This window comes from Dromiciops gliroides, chromosome 2 (genome assembly GCF_019393635.1).
Source record: "Dromiciops gliroides isolate mDroGli1 chromosome 2, mDroGli1.pri, whole genome shotgun sequence".
NCBI classification, from domain to species: Eukaryota; Metazoa; Chordata; class Mammalia; order Microbiotheria; family Microbiotheriidae; genus Dromiciops; species Dromiciops gliroides.
The window spans coordinates 82,385,302-82,404,406 of record NC_057862.1 but is presented as its reverse complement, the minus strand read 5'-3'; the positions used below and the strand labels follow the sequence as shown (position 1 = coordinate 82,404,406).

The 19,105-nt window shown below is 38.5% G+C and overlaps 1 protein-coding gene across 6 annotated transcripts in view; it reads left to right on the top strand.

The window, feature by feature from the left end:
* The window catches only part of HECTD2 (HECT domain E3 ubiquitin protein ligase 2), a 125,234-nt gene extending 107,354 nt beyond the window's left edge, over positions 1-17,880 (top strand). For all 6 annotated transcript variants that reach the window (XM_043990061.1, XM_043990057.1, XM_043990060.1 and 3 more), the window contains 3 exons: positions 9,909-10,024; positions 10,572-10,715; positions 15,626-17,880. In XM_043990061.1, coding sequence (XP_043845996.1) covers positions 9,909-10,024; positions 10,572-10,715; positions 15,626-15,746 — 381 coding nt within the window. In that variant the 3' untranslated portion in view covers positions 15,747-17,880. The remainder of the gene's footprint in view (positions 1-9,908; positions 10,025-10,571; positions 10,716-15,625) is intronic.
* The last annotated feature ends 1,225 nt before the right edge of the window (positions 17,881-19,105 follow it).

The window sequence follows — 19,105 nt, the reverse complement described above, 5'->3', positions numbered from 1 at the left end:
TAGCATTTATGAAATTATGGCCCAGACCCTGTACTAAGCAGTGGGGATACAAAGAAAGACAAAAGACAGGGAACTTACACCCTGAATCTATAGCAGGTAGCTGAACTCTAAGGCAATAACAAAGACAGGTTTAGTTGTTATCTCCAAACTGTGAGCAACAATATAAAATCTTTCTTGAATTTTATCATCTGGAAAAATAAGTACAAAGATCTTTTTTTCTATAAAATTGGGGACCCAGAATATCAGTTGGATTGGAAAGAGTTCATGCATCTATCCCCTTGTGTCTTCATATAATTTCAGGTTTTATTTATTTATATTTTAAGTGGAACTATCAATATATTCAAATACAGATAAATTTTAAATATTTAAATGAAATATTTAAAATTTTTAAAATACTTAAATAATAAATTTGTGTGTGACTTAACTTTAGCAACATAATAACAAAAAAGGCCTGTTTGCTTCTGTATACCCTTTTTCTTCACAATTTTTGGTAAAAGTTTTTTGTTCTTGTTCAGTCATGTCTGACTCTTTGTGACCCCATTTGGGGTTTTCTTGGCAAAGATATTGGAGTGGTTTGCCACTTCCTTTTAAGCTCATTTTACAGATGAGGAAACTGAGGCAACCAGGGTTAAGTGACTTGCCCAAGGCCACACAAGTAGTGTCTGAGACCAGAGAGAGATGAGTCTTCCCGACTCCAGATCCAGCACTCTATCCACTGTGCCACCTCGTTGCTCTTTTGGTAAATGACCTCAGGATAAAGCCTTTAGATCACCATATTTGGGGGGCAAGGGGAGTGTGTGAATGAAGCAAGGAAGTTATTTGGGACAGAAAAAAGTGTGTGTCTGCTTCCTGTTTATGCTACTTTCTTGAAAGACTTCAAATACAGTCCTAAGCAGTAGATTATGATTACTTTCCAAAAATTAGTTCTTCCAAACTTTCAGGTTTCTCCCCTACCCTCCTAGGGTACTCCCTACATCCCCACCCCCTCCCCAAGAAATTTGCCTCATGCTTCACTGAAAACATTGAGACCATTCACTGAGAGCTCCATCTTCTCTTCCTGCTTATCTCATCTTCCTTCAATTTTTCCTCCTTCACTCCTGTAGCAGATAAAGAGGTGGCCTTTCTCCTTGCCAAGGCTATTCCCTCTACCTGACCCTTGATCCCATCCCCTCCCTCTCTCTAATCTTTCATCTCTCCCAATCTGCTGGATCCTTGCCTTCTGCTTGTAAACACACACCTGTCTCCTCTTAATAAACCCTCTCTTACTCTGACACCCCCTATCTACCTTCTGAGATCTCTCTTCCCATTCTCTGCTAAACTTGAGAAAGCTTAAGTGCCTTTTCTGTATCTTCTCTCACCTCCCACTTACCCGGCTGCAATCTGGCATCCCACTTCATCATTCAACTGAAACCTCCCTCTCCAAACTACCAAGTGATCTCCAAATCAAATCTCATCACTGTTACTCAGTGCTCATCTTGGCTCTGTAGCATTTGACATTCTTGACCACTCACTTACCTCTGGATTTTCCTGACAATGCCCCTGCATAGTTGTCCAACCTTCCCTTCTTAGTCTCCTTTGTTCCATCACCTGTGTCATGAATTTAGCTGTAACTGTGTCCAAAACCCTATCATAGGTCCTCCTCACTTTCTCAATTTTCTCACTGAATTGAAGTCCTGTCTCTGATCCATCCTGGCCACGTGACAGGGTAAGTCACTTACACTCAGTGCTCTCAACAACTTTCTAAAGCCGTAAGTTGAGAAAGAGCCAATCTGTATTGGTAGAGGGAATTTCCTCATCTGGGAGTTAGTTCCCTAGACTGATGAAATTACAAGGTTGATGCCTATCCAACCTAACCTATGTAAGCTGACAATGAAAAATGGGAAAGGCACAGAGTAATGGATGTTAGTGCCATATATGACAATTTCATGCAGAAGTTTCTAAATTGTAAATTAGTTGCCCTAATGAAGGGCCCAAAAGAGTTGTTTGAACCATCTTTATCAGGAGAATCTAACCTGGGTAGAAAAGGGTGGGAGTCAAGGACTACACCAGTTTTTAATATAAACTCATTTGTAAAATCTAATGGATAAGAATGGCAGGTGACTATGAAGGTATCAACTCAAAATAGTGAAAAGTGGGAGACAGAAAACATAAAACAGTAAATAAAGCTTGTTCAGAGACAAGTCATCACAAGGACATTTAAAGATGAAATTGGAAGTAGGAAAATAAATAGCAAAACTATGAAAAAGATCTGCAAAGATTTTTATAACATAACAGCTTAACTATTAGGGCATTTTGGGGAGTGATTATATTCTGTCTTGTGCCATTCTCTAGTTTTTCCACATGTGTATGTGATGCCTACTGTGAGATTAAAATTGGATATTAGATCATAAATCTCCCCTACTTAACTTTTCCCTAATTTATCTCCCAGACTAGTAAATGGAAGAAGCTTCTGGTTTTCTAGATAGAGCCTTTATTGTATGGTAGTCACAAGGTGATGTTGATTAGAAGGATAGGAAAATAGAAATACAATACAAATCGTTTTAAGTCTAGGCTTAGTCTATATTCCTTATAAAAACTCACCAAACCGAAAAGGCCACCTTTGGAGAGAGAGAGAGAGACCGTCTGTGCCGCGCCGTCAGGAGTCCCGCCAAGCAGGCAAAAAGGCCTACTCCCGTTCTCTCCACCCCGGAAGTCAAAAACCCGGCAGGCAGTCTGACATGCGCAGCAGGCGGACTGTACCCGGCAGGCAGTCTGACTTGCGCAGCAGGCGGACTGTTCATCTCCTCCCCAAAAGGGTGGTCCTTGAAAAACTGGCGTCTTTCAGTTATCCTAACCGACTGTTAAAAGCTTTCATATTTTACCACATTTCCCCCCTTTGCTTCCTCAAGAAACGGAATGTTTCCTTGATGGAACAGTAAAAAGAATATAATAACTTTTGCTGACTAATAATATGCGAACAACAATACAGAAAAGGAAGAGAGGAAAGTTTTGTCCAGAGGGGCGATTTTTTTCTTTCCTCATGAACCGACGCTTTGACATTAGTCTTGCAAAGGGAGAGCCTCTGCAGAGAGTACATGTTACAGATAGTATATAACAGAAAGAAGATAGTAAAAGCTAATAAAGCAAAACAGTTCATATAAAGTCTCTGAGTTCTCTTGTCTTCTTGAAGTGGTAAGATGTCATCAGGAGGAAACTGGATTCTGGTCTGGAAAACTGGATTCTGGACTCTGGTCTGGATTCTGGACTCTGGTCTGGATTCTGGACTCTGGACTCTGGTCTGGAAAGCTGGATTATCTTCTTTAACTGTTTGAATTGCTGTATTTTTTACTAAACCTTAGCATAGCATTGTCAATGATCAAATTAATAAATTCCATTACATTACCTTTTTTATATCCTTAGACTTCCAATAGAGGGTTGAGGTAGTTTTGCAATCAGTAACACTTTTTACCACCATGTGTCTGGATCAAAGTCAAATTTAGTATGTGTTCATGACACCTGAAAATGTTATGGAAAGGTTATCATACCATATCTCATGGTTCTGAGACAGCCAGTGATTGTGCTAGGCCACAGGTGAGTTCAACTGAGTGAGATAAAAAGATAAATAAGTTCAGTTAAATTAGGTTAAATTAGGGAGAGAGGATGAATACTGGACTGTGCCTAGTAATTGTGCTCTACATAGTCACCATCATAAGCAAACCATGGACTTATGTATACCTGTCTCCTTTTGTTGCACATATATTCTCTCCAGGGCCTGCATCAGAGTTCACAGCAAGTTAGTCTCTGAAATAATGTTTCCATACTTCCAAAATCTCATATTAATTTCACCAAAGACAGTATGATGGTAAAAATGTGTGCTATGCTGCATAACTGAGAACATATTAGTGATATATACAATAATTCCAAACCATACCCAGAGTATAATGACATATAAATAATAAACGAATGTAAATAGCTGATTATATTAGACATTGTTACATAATCTTCTTTTAGCAAGTAGACCACATCATCTTATACATGAATTCTCTAGTATAACAGTAGCAGATACTTAAAGTGGTGATTAATTCATCAAAAAGAAATAAGACTTCAATTAGCAAGATTCAATATTCAATAGCATATACTTAAAATGCCTTTGAAAAGTCACTTAGTTTACAAAATCGGGTTTTTAAAGAAAAGCAAAAGAAACAAAAGTAAAAAAAAAACAACAAAGCAAAACCAAAAACCAAAAATAAAAGGCAAAAGATTCGCTAAGCACCCTTTTGTGCTCTTAAAGAACTTAAAGGTGTGGTGAATTCCAGGTCTTTTCAGTGCCTTTCAAAAGTCAAAACAAAACAAAAAACAAAAAGGATTAAAAAAAAAATAGGTATAGGGTAGGGAAAGGGTGGGAGAAATTGAGGTGGGCCAGAAAACTAGGCCATGTGCTTCAGTGCTTTTGCCTGTGGAAGGAAATGCTTGTTAAATTTTAAGGTATTTAAGCTGCTAGAGTTTGGGGTATGCCACATTGTTTTAACTGGTTCCCCAATTCTCTGCATGCCAAAGTGGCAGGGGTTTCTGAATTGTCATTGATCTTTCTAATGCTGTCATAATGTTCTTTATGGTAGAAAATGTGGAGTTCTCTAGCATCAGTTTTGTCTGTGCCACTGATTTTCAATAAAGGCTGATTTAATTGATGAACCACAACATTCAGCTGATGCTGCTTAGCAAATGGTACAATTGTATCATTTCCTCCCCACTTTCCAAATTTCTTTAATTCATCAACATATTCTTCAAAAGGGGAGTCATTTACTATAAAAGACTCAAACTCTTGTCTATGGTTAATCATATAAGAAGCAGCTTCTTGTCTGTATCTGAGATGATTTCTACAGTGACCTTCTAGCTGGTCTGCTAAAGCCCTAAAAAGGCAATTTCCGTCTCCTGATACTTTACGAAGACTGAGTCCCAAAGCATTTAACTGATCAGTGGGATTATTAAATGGGAGCTGCCTGTTTCCTCTGAACTCTCTTTGCTCTTTAACAGTTGCTATCGTTAGGGTTTTTACCTCTTTAGCGTCTACCTCAGGTCTATCTGAAATCTCTTCACCTATGAATGGTGCAGGCTTTATATGAGAGCAATGAATCCATGAGTCTTTTTCACCAATTTTAATGGCAGTAGGGGTTGTCAATAATACCTGAAAAGGTCCTTCCCAGGCAGGTTGAGTTCCACTGGTTCTCTGAAAATTCTTTACATATATTTTATCTCCTGGGTTGAAGTTATGCAATGAAAAGTCTAATGGTCCTGCCTGGACCACAGCTCCTGCCTCATGGAGTTCACGTAGCCTGGTCTGTAATTCCTGTATATAGGAGGCAACAGAAGTATCACCTCCCACCAGTGATGTATAAACTGGGGGAAAAGTTTTAGCTTGGATAGGAGGGTGACCAAAAAGCATTTCATAAGGAGATATGTGAAGTTCTCCTCTTGGTCTACTTTGTAGATAGAATAATGCCAATGATAGAACATTAGGCCATTTCAAATGGGTTTCAGTACATAATTTGCCAATCATACTCTTAAGCTCTTTATTCATACGTTCGACTTGGCCTGAACTTTGTGGATGGTAGGGCGTGTGGAATTTTGGAGTCACTCCCAAGAAAGAGTAGATTTGGGATAAAATCGAATCAGTGAAATGTGTGCCTTTGTCAGAATCGATGCGGGCTGGTGGGCCAAAACGAAGTACTATCTCTTTAAGAAGAATTTTGGCAACAAAGGCAGCTGTGGCTCGGGGGCTGGGAAAGGCCTCCACCCACCGAGTGAGCTGATCAACTATAACAAGGCAAAATTTATAATGTCCTGCTTTTGGCATAGTAATATAATCAATTTGTAAGTGCTCAAAAGGTGTATATGCTAGAGGACGCCCTCCATAAGCTTTGGCCTTAAAAGCATACTGATTATAAGACTGACATGTGGGGCAGCCCGAGCAGATTCGAGATGCTGTATTAGTCACACCTGGTGCTATCCAGGTTCTCCTGGAATTACAGACCAGGCTACGTGAACTCCATGAGGCAGGAGACCTTTTTGCTACCAAAAAGATTAGTGAAAGAATCAATAATACATATATTATTTATACAAAAATGATCAAGTGTTCACCACTGTTGTTGAAGAGATCCAATGAAGAAATTACTGTTAGGTGGTGAAATTCGCCAGATACTCCTCTTTGTGGATAACACTGTGCTGATTGCATCAATCCTCTGAAAGCTGCAGAGCCTCCTAAATGAAATCCAAAAAAACTCAAAAGCATTTTTGTCTACCTTCACATGGGGGAAAAAAACCAAATGGATGAAAATTACCTGTTGTTCAAACTAAGAGACACAATTCTATGAACAACTTGCAGAGCTTATCCATCAGGGTGTGTGTATGTGTGATGGATGGATAGAGTTGACAGACATTGAAGATAGTGAGTAGGGTCTAGAGTTGAAAAGGAGGAAGAGAATAGGCTGGGTTGCTTTTGAGAAATTGTGGGGGTTTTTTAATGACTACAATATTTCCCCTAAAACAATGGCCATTTTTAACACCAGGAATCTTCTGGTGATGGCTATGAGTCATGAGGCACCACAGTCTCTGAAGAACTTAAGTTGAGGATAACCCCCACAGTGGAGTAGAGAGAGTGGCATGGTGCAGTAAGCTAGCTACCACATACTACAAAGAATTACAAATACTAGGAAATATCAAGGTTGTCATTAAAGAAAAATAATGTTGTGTGACCCTCGGCAAATCACTTAACCCTCATTGCCCTGCAAAAACAAAAAAAAAAAAAAGAAAAAAGACCCAAAAAGAAGACGGGCTGGTCCTAAAATGAGAGTAATAGATAACCAGAAAGGCAGTGAGCTCCCAAACTCATGACACAATCGCTCCAAAAAACATCCAAATAACGCCATAGGAAAATGCCTGGAGCAGCAAAACTCACAGAACAATGTGCTGAAATCATCTTCTAACCAAGAACGGCTTGGAAGGTCAGAAGGAGGGAGCTGCTGTGCTGATACAGGAGTTGAGCCCAACCCCACAGTCACCCTGACATAGATCCAGTCCCAGGAAGGCCTCACCAGAGAAGCAGACCCCCAGAGCCTCTGAATCAGCTGAAGCGCCAGTGTTGTCTGGAACTAAGATCACAGTCTGGTGAGTGGGCTGAGCCCTGGGCAGGTGAGAGACTACAGGAATCTATGCTGATGCTAAGGCAGAACTTGGATTTTACACCCCTGCTGAGAACCAGGAGGTAGGCTTGAGTAGAAGTGGCCCAGGTCGGGGAGGGGCACAGGCTCATCAGAGCTAACAACCACAGCACACAAAGCTGGTTGATTGGTAAGTTGGTCTGGGGTCATCTAGGACCAGGAAACAGGCCGGGTGAGGGAAGAACCTGATTCTCCTTAAATCATACCACCTAGGACTTCTTAAGCTTGGGATACTGCAGCCTGGAAACAGTGCCCCACTTTAAGGAGCTAAAAGTCTAGTAAAAGAGAGTAATAGATAACCACTAGGTAAATAAAGGCTTTGTTGGCAAATTGGAGATACAAAGAGAACTCAAGGGAGGCCCCCAGCACATTGGATGAAATCCCTGTGGCAAAATTTTTGGAAGACATAAACAATAGTAACCCAGGATAGGCAGGATGGATAATGATCTGCACTATTGAGGAGAGTACTCATATCATGAAGACCCCAAACTCATCAATGTATTGAACTAAACTTGTTTTAAAGTAATGATAAACTCAGGGGGCAGCTAGGTGGCACAGTGGGTAAAGCACTAGCCCCAGATTCAGGAGGACTTGAGTTCAAATTTGACCTCAGACACTTGACACTTACTAGCTGTGTGACCCTGGGCAAGTCACTTAACCCTCATTGCCTCATACAAAAAGGAGGAGGAAGAAGAAGAAGAGGAAGAAGAAGGAGAAGAAGAGAAGGAGGAGGAGGAGGAGAAGAGGAGGAGGAGGAGGAGGAGGAGAAGGAGAAGGAGAAGGAGAAAGTAATAACAAACTCTCCTGACAATCCACAGTGGGAGCCAGAAACCAATCCTTAATTCTTTTCAATCCAACAAGTATTTACTGAGCTTCTGCAATGTGCTAGATGCTGTAGAGAATGCAAGAAGGTCTTTGTCCTTGAGGAGCATCCAATCTTTTTTATGCAGCCTAAAGTATGCACATGAAAAAGCTAGAGAATCATAAAAGATAGGATATGATCACTTCCCAAAATATGTGATACTAGTAACAAATATCAGGCCAATAAGTACTATTAGAAGGCAAGAAGTAGATTACCCAGGGCTCTAGAAGTCAGGGGAGCTTTATGGAAAAGTTGAGACTTAAGTTGGGATCTTGAATAGTGAATATAAATCAGATTCCTGTTTAACCATTTGCTAGGAGGCTTGGTTTAAATCTCCCCTCCAGCAATAATAATTATACTATCCATGTGGCTTTGGGCAAACAACCACTCTAAGGTGGTAGATGATAATAAGAGATGCTTTATTGCATAGCGGATGGAGAATTGGCCTTGGAGTCAAAAATACCTGGGTTCAAGTACTTTCTCAGACATATAGGATCATAGATCTAGAGCTATAAGGGTCTTCAGAGATCATTAGAGCAAGGATTCTTAAACTTTTTCCACTCACAACCCTTTTTGTCCAAGACATTTTTACATGACCCCATGTATGTAGGTATATAAAATGGGTGTACGTAACCTTTTACTGTTGCCAAATTTTTCATGACCCCCACATTCAGTTATGTGGCCCCATATGAGGTCATGACTCACAGTTTAAGAAGCTTTGATTTAAAGAAACCTCATTTTACAAATGAAAGAAGTAGTAACTGAGGTTCAGTAACTAGTCCAAGATCATGCAGGAAGTGAGTAGTAGAATGAGGATCTGAACCCAGGTCTTCTTGACTCCAAGCCCAGTACCTTTTCTGATTTACCACACAGGTTCCATCCACATATTATCTTTGTGAACATGGCACCCTCAATGGGTGACTGAGGACAGACTGACCAAATTCATGACATATAAACCAGTCCCAAAGCTTTATATAGAGCATTGCTACACACACACACAAACTTACCACCCTTTAGCTCTAAGCACAATAGTCAGATCAGTTATTACCATTGCTTCTGAAAGGATCCGTCAGTTCTGGAAAGGCCCTAAGTATCACCTCATTTCTCTCCTCTTACTGGAATAAAAGCTTTTGGAGGGCAGGTACTCTTGTCTTCCTCTTTAAATTTGTATTCCTGGTGGGTACACCCACCAAAACTGAAACTACTTGATCTTGTGGAGTTACTTTGGGGAAGGTTCTTTCTAAATCTTAAAGCTCTACATAAATATGAGTTATTGCTTCTAGTCATAATTATCATTGTTAATTATAAAAGTACCCTGGGGAGCAGTCGAGCCCTCCAGCATATTGCCCAGTGTTCTCTATTTTAATGCTTTATAAACCATGAAACACTAATATAAATCTCTTATTTGTTAATAGTCTGAAAGAGTTCATTTACTCTGAAAAGTTTTGTTGTATTTTTTTTAATGTCATTTTTGGGGGCAGCTAGTTGGCACAGTGGATAAAGCACCAGCCCTGGATTCAGGATGACCTGAGTTTGCATCCAGCCTCAGACACTTGACACTCACTAGCTATATGACCCTGGGCAAGTCACTTAACCCTCATTGCCTTGCAATAAATGAATAAATGAATGAATGAATGAAAGGAGTGAGGGAGTGAAATATCATTCTTTAGAAGAATTAGATCTGTTAACACTGAGGTTGAAAAATTGCTTCCTTGGTGTAAGATATTTGATTCACTATAAGAAGTCACGCTTTTGTGATTTCAAAAACTTCCAATATAAGTTTTTTTAAAACAATTGTCAGAAGAATTTTATTATGACTAATAATCATATTAATTTTTAATTATTGGTAGCTGCTTCGTCCAGAAGAGGTAGAAATTCTGGTCTGCGGGAGTCCTGAGTTGGATATGCATGCTCTGCAAAGAAATACTCAGTATGATGGCTATGTGAAAACTGACCTCACTATACGGTAAATTATTTCCCCTTACTTAAAAAGATAAAAAGGATTATATGTCCTGTACAACATTTTTTGGTCATTTATGTTCATTTAAACACCAAACGCTGGCATGAGCCTTCTTAGCACAGAAATACTGTTATGAGCCTTTTAAAAGTGAAAGCACTTGGAGCTCCTCAGGAGAATGGTGAATTTATTCATTTTATTTATTCAATTTATTCAAAAAGTAAATGAGTTGATAAAAATTGAAGTACAGTTTTGCATAGAATATACAAATATGTATATATAATTTATATATGTGAATGATGACTAGAAAACTTACATTTCAGAAGAGAAAATGACTCTGGTGCTACCCATGGTTAGACCATGTAAGATGTCTTTTGAGGTCTACCAGGGAAATTTCCTTCATATACAGAGCTACTTAATTATCATAACCTAACATCAAAGCAGTTACTTTGTTTGAAAGGTTTTGTTTACCCCAAAGCTGATTTTATTCTAGACTGTAGGATAACTGTTGGTTTTGTTTAAAAGACCTTTTAAAAATTGTTCTTTGTCACAATAGATACTTTTGGGATGTTGTGCTTGGGTTTCCTCTTGATCTTCAAAAGAAGTTGCTACATTTTACCACAGGAAGTGACCGAGTACCTGTAGGAGGGATGGCAGACTTGAATTTCAAGATTTCAAAGCATGACACTTCTACTAACTGGTAAATTTTCCGTTTTATTTGCATTTTTATTCAATGGGGTTGGAGCATTATCTTTTTTAAGTATATATTTCTTGGTGAAATACACCTTTCTGGCAGAATAGATTTTCTTTTTCTCCCCGTACCTTCTGTTTCTTCTGTAAATAAAAATGAGATATCAGAACTTAATGATGAACATTTTTGGCAAGTCACTGTGATGAATTGGTGCTTTCTGAATATCAACAAATCTCTGAGCAACAACAACAAAAATTATTAAATCTGGGCTCCAGTTATAATCCAACTGTATAACTCAGAAAAATCACAAGGAGACCTAAGTGGCAGATTCCATTAAACCACTCATAGTCAAAATGCTGTAGGAATTCTGGAAGCCCAGTCCATGGAGTAGCTTCATACCTCCAAGGGATCAGTCCCTTTTGGGAGGCATAAGGTTGATTCAGCCAATCACAAAGGTTTCTGAAGAATTGAAGGTACATGTATGAAGCCACCTTTCATCACTGCCCCATTTTATACTGGTTCTTTCTCACATTACATTGAGTTTCAGCTACTGACAGAACTCTCCAAATTCTGTGATATTCCTAATGCTGTTGCAGCATGGGACTTGGCTTCATACTGGTTGGATGAAATGTCAGTGTCAGGAGATTGAAGCCCATTAACAAGATCCTCCCCTTCTAGTCCCCTACTTGGGAAATCTTGTATAAATTGTTCTTTCACCTTGGCACATGGTTTGTAATCAATGTAAAAGTCACCATTGTGATAATAAAATCAGGAAAACTGAACAGTTGTCACCACCACCACCACCATCATCATCAAAGCTCTTTACACATGTTAACACATTTCATCCTCAAAACAACCCTGTGAGGTAGGGGCGATTATTATCCCCACTTTATAGATAATGAAACCAAGTCTAAGAGAGGATTAAGTGGGGTGCCCAGGTCACCCAGCTAGAGAGTCTCTGAGGCAGGATTCAGACTCAGGTTTTCCTGACTCCATGTCCTTTACTCTAGCCATTGCATCACCTACCTGCTTCTCTTTTATAAGAAAGTTCTTTGTTAGGGTGAGTACAACCATGGAATGAAAGAGGCCTACATATAACACATCAATGTGCATATCCCTTTTCCTAAAGTGAATAGGGTTACAGATCACACCCTGATGCCCCTTAGCAGATGGCTTCAGGATTTTCTGTGGCCATAAACATCCTCCCCTGGTCGCTGTCCCTCTGATGATAAGCTTCTGGGCTCAGGCAGACTCGTCCTGGGACAGCAATTGTCCATGTTATCCCTGGGCCTGGACTCAAAGCCTTTCCGGATGGACAGGGGCTGGTCTTCCTTGTGTTTCCCCAGCACAGCCCACAGGAGTCACTTTCACACCCCAAGGCAGGACTAAAGGAAGAACCAGGCTCATGTAACAAGATTTTGAAATATACCAATATCTGGTTTCTAAATTATGTTTCTAAATTTAATAATGATTTTTGTAATATCAGTTGGAAGCTAGGAAACTTTAAAGTGGTGTCTTCGTGTTCACCTTAAAGTCAATTGTATGAATATTGTTTTCAATTTGAGAAAATATGGACATTATTTATTGTTATTATGATCAAAAGTAGAAATGTGGTTTTTTTTTTATTTTTTAAATCTGTTATATTGTCCTTAGCTTATGAAGATAAGCAGCATAGCACTGGAGATTACCAGGCTTGAAATAAGAAAGGTCTTGGCTTCAAGCCATACATACCTCTGCACTTTCCAGCTGTGTAACCATGGTCATGTCACTCAAACTTTCTGAGCCTCAGTTTCCTCATGTGTAAAACTGAAAGTTATATTTTTGCTGCCTACTGCACAGGGCTATCGTGAGTCTTAAATGAAAGAATAGATGCAAAGTGCTTTGAGAACATTAATCAAGAGGCACATCTGAGTCTACATGATTTTGTGAGCTTCCATCATCAGCATATATTCATAAGGATCTGAATAATAATTATTTTATAAAGGACTAATTTTAAAGCCTTACAGCAACTTTTTTATAATGTTGGTGACTGGCATGAGTTTAGGTTTGATTTATGCAGGATTTCTTCATTAACATTTCTTCTAGTTATTTAAAGACCAGGATTTAGACAAGGAGATAGAAACAGACAGAGGCAGAGCGAGGCAGAAATAGAGACAGAAAGAGTTAGAGAGAGTGCTCTTTAGAACTCAAGGCATTCTCCATTACATCTTTGAAGTGAGTTGAAAACAGAAAATTACTCATGACAGAGCTCTGAGCTCTAGAGTCATAGGAACTGGATCTAATTTAAAGAGGGAAAGAGGTGGGGGGAAGCAACAGCCAAGGAGGAAAAAATGCTCTGTTATTATCCATATCTAGCTTTGCCTCTGGGAAATCTCAGATTCTAAGTTGGATCTAGCTCCAGGTCTCCAGAGATAAGGATGAAAGGGTTCCCAGATCCCATATCAGAACACAAGGTAGTGTATATGTCACTTATTGGAGAGCCTCTATTCCACCCCCAGTGACATTCAATATGTAGCAAACAAATCCTCCTCCCTCTCCAATCTTATCTTCCTCCAGGATCCTAATATACTCCACATTCACAAGAGCACACTATGGTTTGGATTCCTCTCAGAAGGAAAATGAGGTTGGGCTTGTGAGGAAAGAAGCATTCCAGTGAGTCCCTCTTTCAATCTAAAGAACCATGCAGGCACATCCAGCCTTGTGGTCCTACCCTAGATTAGGTCTGCCCCCAGATGAGGAATACCCTTCGTGTTGCTAAAGAGACAACTCCTATACCAGCAGATCTAAAATGTCCAAATACGTCACAGTAATGGTAGAGGACAAAGTTCAAGGCCCTTTTATCCACCATACCCTTAGTATTGATTTCTCCAGCTTTAGGTACAAGGTACTTAATTGTCTTCTTACCAGATGGCAAGAGCTTTCTAGAAAATCATCCTCCTCATTGCTAAAAAGCTAGATTCTGGATTACACTGCCTATAGACTGTCCTCTCCTTTATCCAGAAGGCTGGAGTTCAAGAATTCTCATAATTTGTTCACATGGTTCCCCTCTCCCCATCTGCCATCAAATCTGAGAGGTTACACTATAGCCTTTCAAGACTAGGCCAGGGGCTTGAGGTCCATGAACTGTCTTCCTGGGCCATGTGAGTGAGAACTTAAGCAATTTTGCCATGTACTTCTGCCCTATGGCAGCTGTTCCACTGCTTTTAAGAAGAAAGGAAGGGGGAAAATCTTCAACTGAAAAATTTCCCTTTAGGGTCAAAGGATATGAACAGTTGCCAAGAAAAGAATTACAAAGTATTCACAGTGATGTGAAGAAATGGTCTAAATCACTTGATTACCAAGAAAAATGCAAATTAAAACAACCCTGAAGTCTCACCTCATACCCTGTAAAAATGAAAAAAATGGCAAAAGTCAGTGTTGGAAGGGCTGTGGAAAGATGGACACACCAATACATTGTTGGTGGAGCTGTGACATGGCACCACCATTTTGGAAAGCAACTTGGAATTACACAAATAAAGTGACTAAAATGTTAATATCCTTTGGACCAGATACTCTTATTACTGAGCTTATACCCCCCAAAAAAGCTGTCAATAAGAAGAAAGTTTTCATATACTCCAAAATATTTATAGCAGCACTTTTCGTTGTAGCTAAAAATTGCAAACAACTCAAATGTCAATCAGTTGGGGAAAGACTAAAAAAAATTGTGGTACATGAATGGCATGGGATATTACTGTACTATAAAAATGATGTGTGTGATGAATACAGAGAAGCATGGAAAAGATACACCTGAACTAATGCAAAGTAAAGTGAGTAACTCCAAGAAAACAATATACACAATGACTACAATGGAAATGGAAAGTTCCACCACACACCAAAAAAATCAAAAGTAAATGTAACAAAATTATGAAGATCAAGTGAAACTTAAATGAGGAGATATGAGAAGCCAGCCCCGACCTGTGTGGGGATGGAAGGCCCACTGGTGTTACACACTTCATATGATTTCAGACTTTGTCAATGTATCAATCAGTTGTGCTGACTTCCTTTTCTTCTCTAAAAAAAATTTGTCATATGGTATGGTTCTCAGGGAGGAATACATGGGATACTATGGTGATATAAGAAACAGAAAATATCAATAAAGACTTATTGTTTCCGGAAAAAGAAAACTTCCCATTTATAGTCTATCACAAAGGACTCGTTTCTCTCAAAAACAGTTCATCCCTGAGGAAGCCATTCTTCATATTCTATGAAATCCATCTTTCAAGGGGTGCATCTATATATCCCCTATAGAAGTGATAAAAAGAGAAGCCCCAAGTAATGCTCACCACCTGAATGCTTATAAAATTGATCAGGGAACTCCTATGATCAGCTCCTGACAAGAGAAAGAAAGAGCAAGCCTAGATTAACTGCAGAAACACTAAATGAAGAAATGAGGAAACTTGTTAAAGCAGGAACCTCAGAAGGAAGACAAAGACTTTGAAAGCAAAATTATTTTAAAAATTGAGTATACTGGGGGCGGCTAGGTGGCACAGTGGATAAAACACCAGCCCTGGATTCAGGAGTACCTGAGTTCAAATCCGGCCTCAGACACTTGACACTTACTATCTGTGTGACCCTGGGCAAGTCACTTAACCCCCATTGCCCTGCAAAAAAAAAAAAAAATTGAGTATACTCAAAAATGTGTTCAATACACCCATCTGAAATTCAGCATTGCCTCAGGAAACCCAGAAGGTGTGATATGATCACCTAACTTTATGAGAACATTTGTTTACTCTGTGTGGTTGTGTGTGTGCATGTGCACACGTGTGTGTGCATGTGCACACGTGTGTGTGCATACACATGTGCTCTGGCATTCATGGCAGTCAACAATTTTGCTTTATAAAAAATGGGTTACTCTAATTAAAGTTTATCTTTGTTTCTAGGTTACCAGTGGCCCATACCTGCTTCAACCAACTTTGCTTGCCTCCTTACAAGAACAAAAAAGAGTTAAAGCAGAAACTGATCATTGGGATTTCAAATTCAGAAGGTTTTGGGCTAGAGTAACTTTGGACTTGAAATAAAGTATTTTTATATGTAGCATCCACTCTCTTCTCATTGTGCCTTTAACCTTTTCATGCTTCTGTCTTCAGCACTACAATAAGTGAAACGATTTTCAAATACTGACTTTTTGAATTATTAAATGTGAAGTACATTTAATCTACATACAGTTTTCAAAAACTACAGAAACTTTGGCACAGGGAGGGGGGGTCAATAGGTAACAACAGGATTTTTTTAGTATCTCTTTTTATAGCACTTTACCAGTCTCCATAATTATGTCACATATGTGCCACTAGGGGATTGAAGTACAATATTTAATGCATTTCCAGTGGCAGATTATGTGTTATTAACACACAGTAGCAAAGCATAGAGCTACAACACCATTAATATAAGGCCTGTAGCCATATTTTCATACAGAAGTAAACAATTTTAATCGCAATGGAAATTTACAGTGTTTTTAATATTCTGGCTTTAGTTCTGTAAGGATTAAGCCGATTGTTGAAAAGCATGTAAATAATTGCTTTGGGGGGGGGAATGGAATTTTTAATAGTGCTATTTGTTGCTAAAGATTTATTTTTACAAAATAAATTCAGGGTTTTAGATGTGTATACAGCTTTTACAAATCAACAGGGATGATTGTACAGGAATGTAACTTTTCAGACTAACAGGGTTTAAGATTATATGCATTTAAGTATTAAGATTAAGTATTAAGGTATGTACCTATTGAAATTGGCAGAAAACTGCTTACTTTGAAGACCCTTTTATTTGTGTAACCATCATGCTTTGAAAAGCACCTGGATGTCAGAAAGTGAAATCCAATCAAATTAGTTGCGAATGAAATAAATCCTAGGAAAGCACAAAATGACAACATTTTTCCTTTGAAAATGTGATTGATGGCCTGGGCTCATATCCAATCTTGTTTTTAATGGCCAGTAGTACTGGAACCAACTTCTAGAAAAATAGGCTGAAATGCAGGACAAAATCGTGTGAACATATCAAGTAATATTTGTGTCAAAGTAGTATAGTTTCGATATTTGGGCCAAAATATTTATTTTCCCCCCGGTGAATTCTAAATAGAAAAAATACAAAAGTCCAAAGTAGTATGTGAGGAAAAGAGCTGCATTTCATTTCATAGCTACTGATGCATTTTTGCATTAGTAAAAGTGAAGCAGTTTTCTTAGCCTGTGACAGATTTTTCTTAAATTGGGATTTATTTCCTGGAGACATTCCTAGCTTTTCTTCTGAAAACTCAGAAGCTGTTATTGTTGCAATAACAATAAATGATGCCAGCATTTATTACCAGCAAATACTCTTTTTAGATAGGCTTTCCCCCATCTTTTTCTGAGTTTTGCTATCTCCTTGTTACACCCCCAGCCACAGAATTCATCAAGGGTGAAGAAATGAATAAACTCATTCTTCTGGGATTTTGAAGCAACCAGTGTTTGGAGGAAAGGGAGGACCTGTTGTATGTACTTATCTCTCCTTCTGAAAGTAGTTCTGAAATACTTTGGGGATCTTAAGTGAGCTGTAGTGAATAGTATCTTTGCTAAGAAAATAAAGAGGCTAGAAAAGGTAGCCGACTAGCTGGTTTAGTTTGTTCGTCAGTGTGCAAATAAAATCGCTTCTCTGTCGTGCGCCTGAGCTAGTCCGTGAGGTGTTTAGAGTAGGTTGATAATAACTAATAAGCACAAACGAATTCTATGTAAGTAATCAGGTTTAAATGTTTAAGATGTAAACAGAGCTCTTATTTGATAAAGATGATTTATGGTTTCATGTGCATGTTTAATAATGCGTCTATATACATCAATAGCTATGTCACTTTAGAAATATACAAACCCAATGTTTCTAATGGCTCATACCCACAATAAACTGGAAAATTTGTGTCTGTTATGAAAACAAAAAATACAACTGTTTTAATCACTAAATTACACATTGCCTTTATTTATTTATGTTCTCTCTGGTTTTTAGTTTACAGTGTAATAATACCTCATTTTTTAAAAAATCACTGCTGTTCTATTTCGTTCATTTTCAATTCCCTAGTAAGTTCATGTGGTTACATTTTTATATCTCTGTTGTTAATAAATACTATCCAATTTTTGTATTTGCCATAGTAAATTAAAACACTGCATAATATTTCTTAGTAATTATGAAATGTCTCTATTTATTCTTTTTTTTTTCGGCTTGGTTTTCCTATCCCAGAGATCAGGATTTTTTTAAGCTCCCTTTTTCATACTAATCTATATTGTAACAAGTTGTTCATAACTGGGTTTACCTTTTTGAGTATTAAAATTGTACTGTCTTTCAGGCCTCATTCCTTTTTTAAAAAGTTCTGCACCAAATCATTTAAAGGAGCAAGCTTTAAATATCTTGCAAATCCCACATACTCTTTTCTACCCTGACAATTTAATCTCAGATCTTTGCGTTTGTTGGGGGGGAAAAACTAGATTCATATACATCATCATCATTATAAAAGAATATCTAAATAGCAGCTAGATTTTCACATCATTGCATGTCATCCAGATACCTCTAAAAGGGTCAGTCACTCAAGAAAGGAAAGACAATATGTGGTATAGATATTTACAATTACATTCAAGAAAATATAAAGACAACATCTGATCCTACTCACTATGCACAAAACCTGGGAATCCGCCCTTCCCAGTATTTATGATGCTTAAGGGAAGAAGACATAGATTGTAAGAATAATTATGACTCACTCTTAAGGATTTTTAAGTACATTATTTTGTGTGATTCTTACAATCATCCTCTGAGTTAGGCAGGATGATTCAGTTTAACTACTATGTGCAAGTCACTGTGTTATTCTCTAGGGAAACAAAGGCAAAAAAACCCCAGTTCTTGTCTTTCAAGGAGCTTACACTCTACTGGGAGATCCAACAGGAACACAGTAGAATAAATGCAAACTAAATTGAAAAGGACAAGAGCATAACTAGGAGATCAGGAATGGGTTCCCCAGAGCTAAACTTTGAAGGAAGCCAGGGATTCAATGAAGCACAACACACATTCGAGGCATGAGGGACAGTAGGCAAAATGCTGAATTGGGGGACTAACAAATAAGCCATTTTGTTGTGAAGGAGAGTAATGTAAAGAAAACTGAGGAAAGAAATTGGAACAAGATTATGAAGGTCTTCAAATGCCAAACTAAGTTTGTATTTTAACCAAGAGACAATAGAGAACCCCAAAAGCCTTTTACATGTGAGAATGACATTGTCAGGCCTGTGCTTCACAAAGATCTTTGGCAAGGAGGATATACTGGAGGGTAGAGAGATTGCAAACCATGAGGCCAATTACAAAGCTTACAATAGTTCAGGGGAGATGTGATGAATACATGAACTAGTGGGATAGCCATG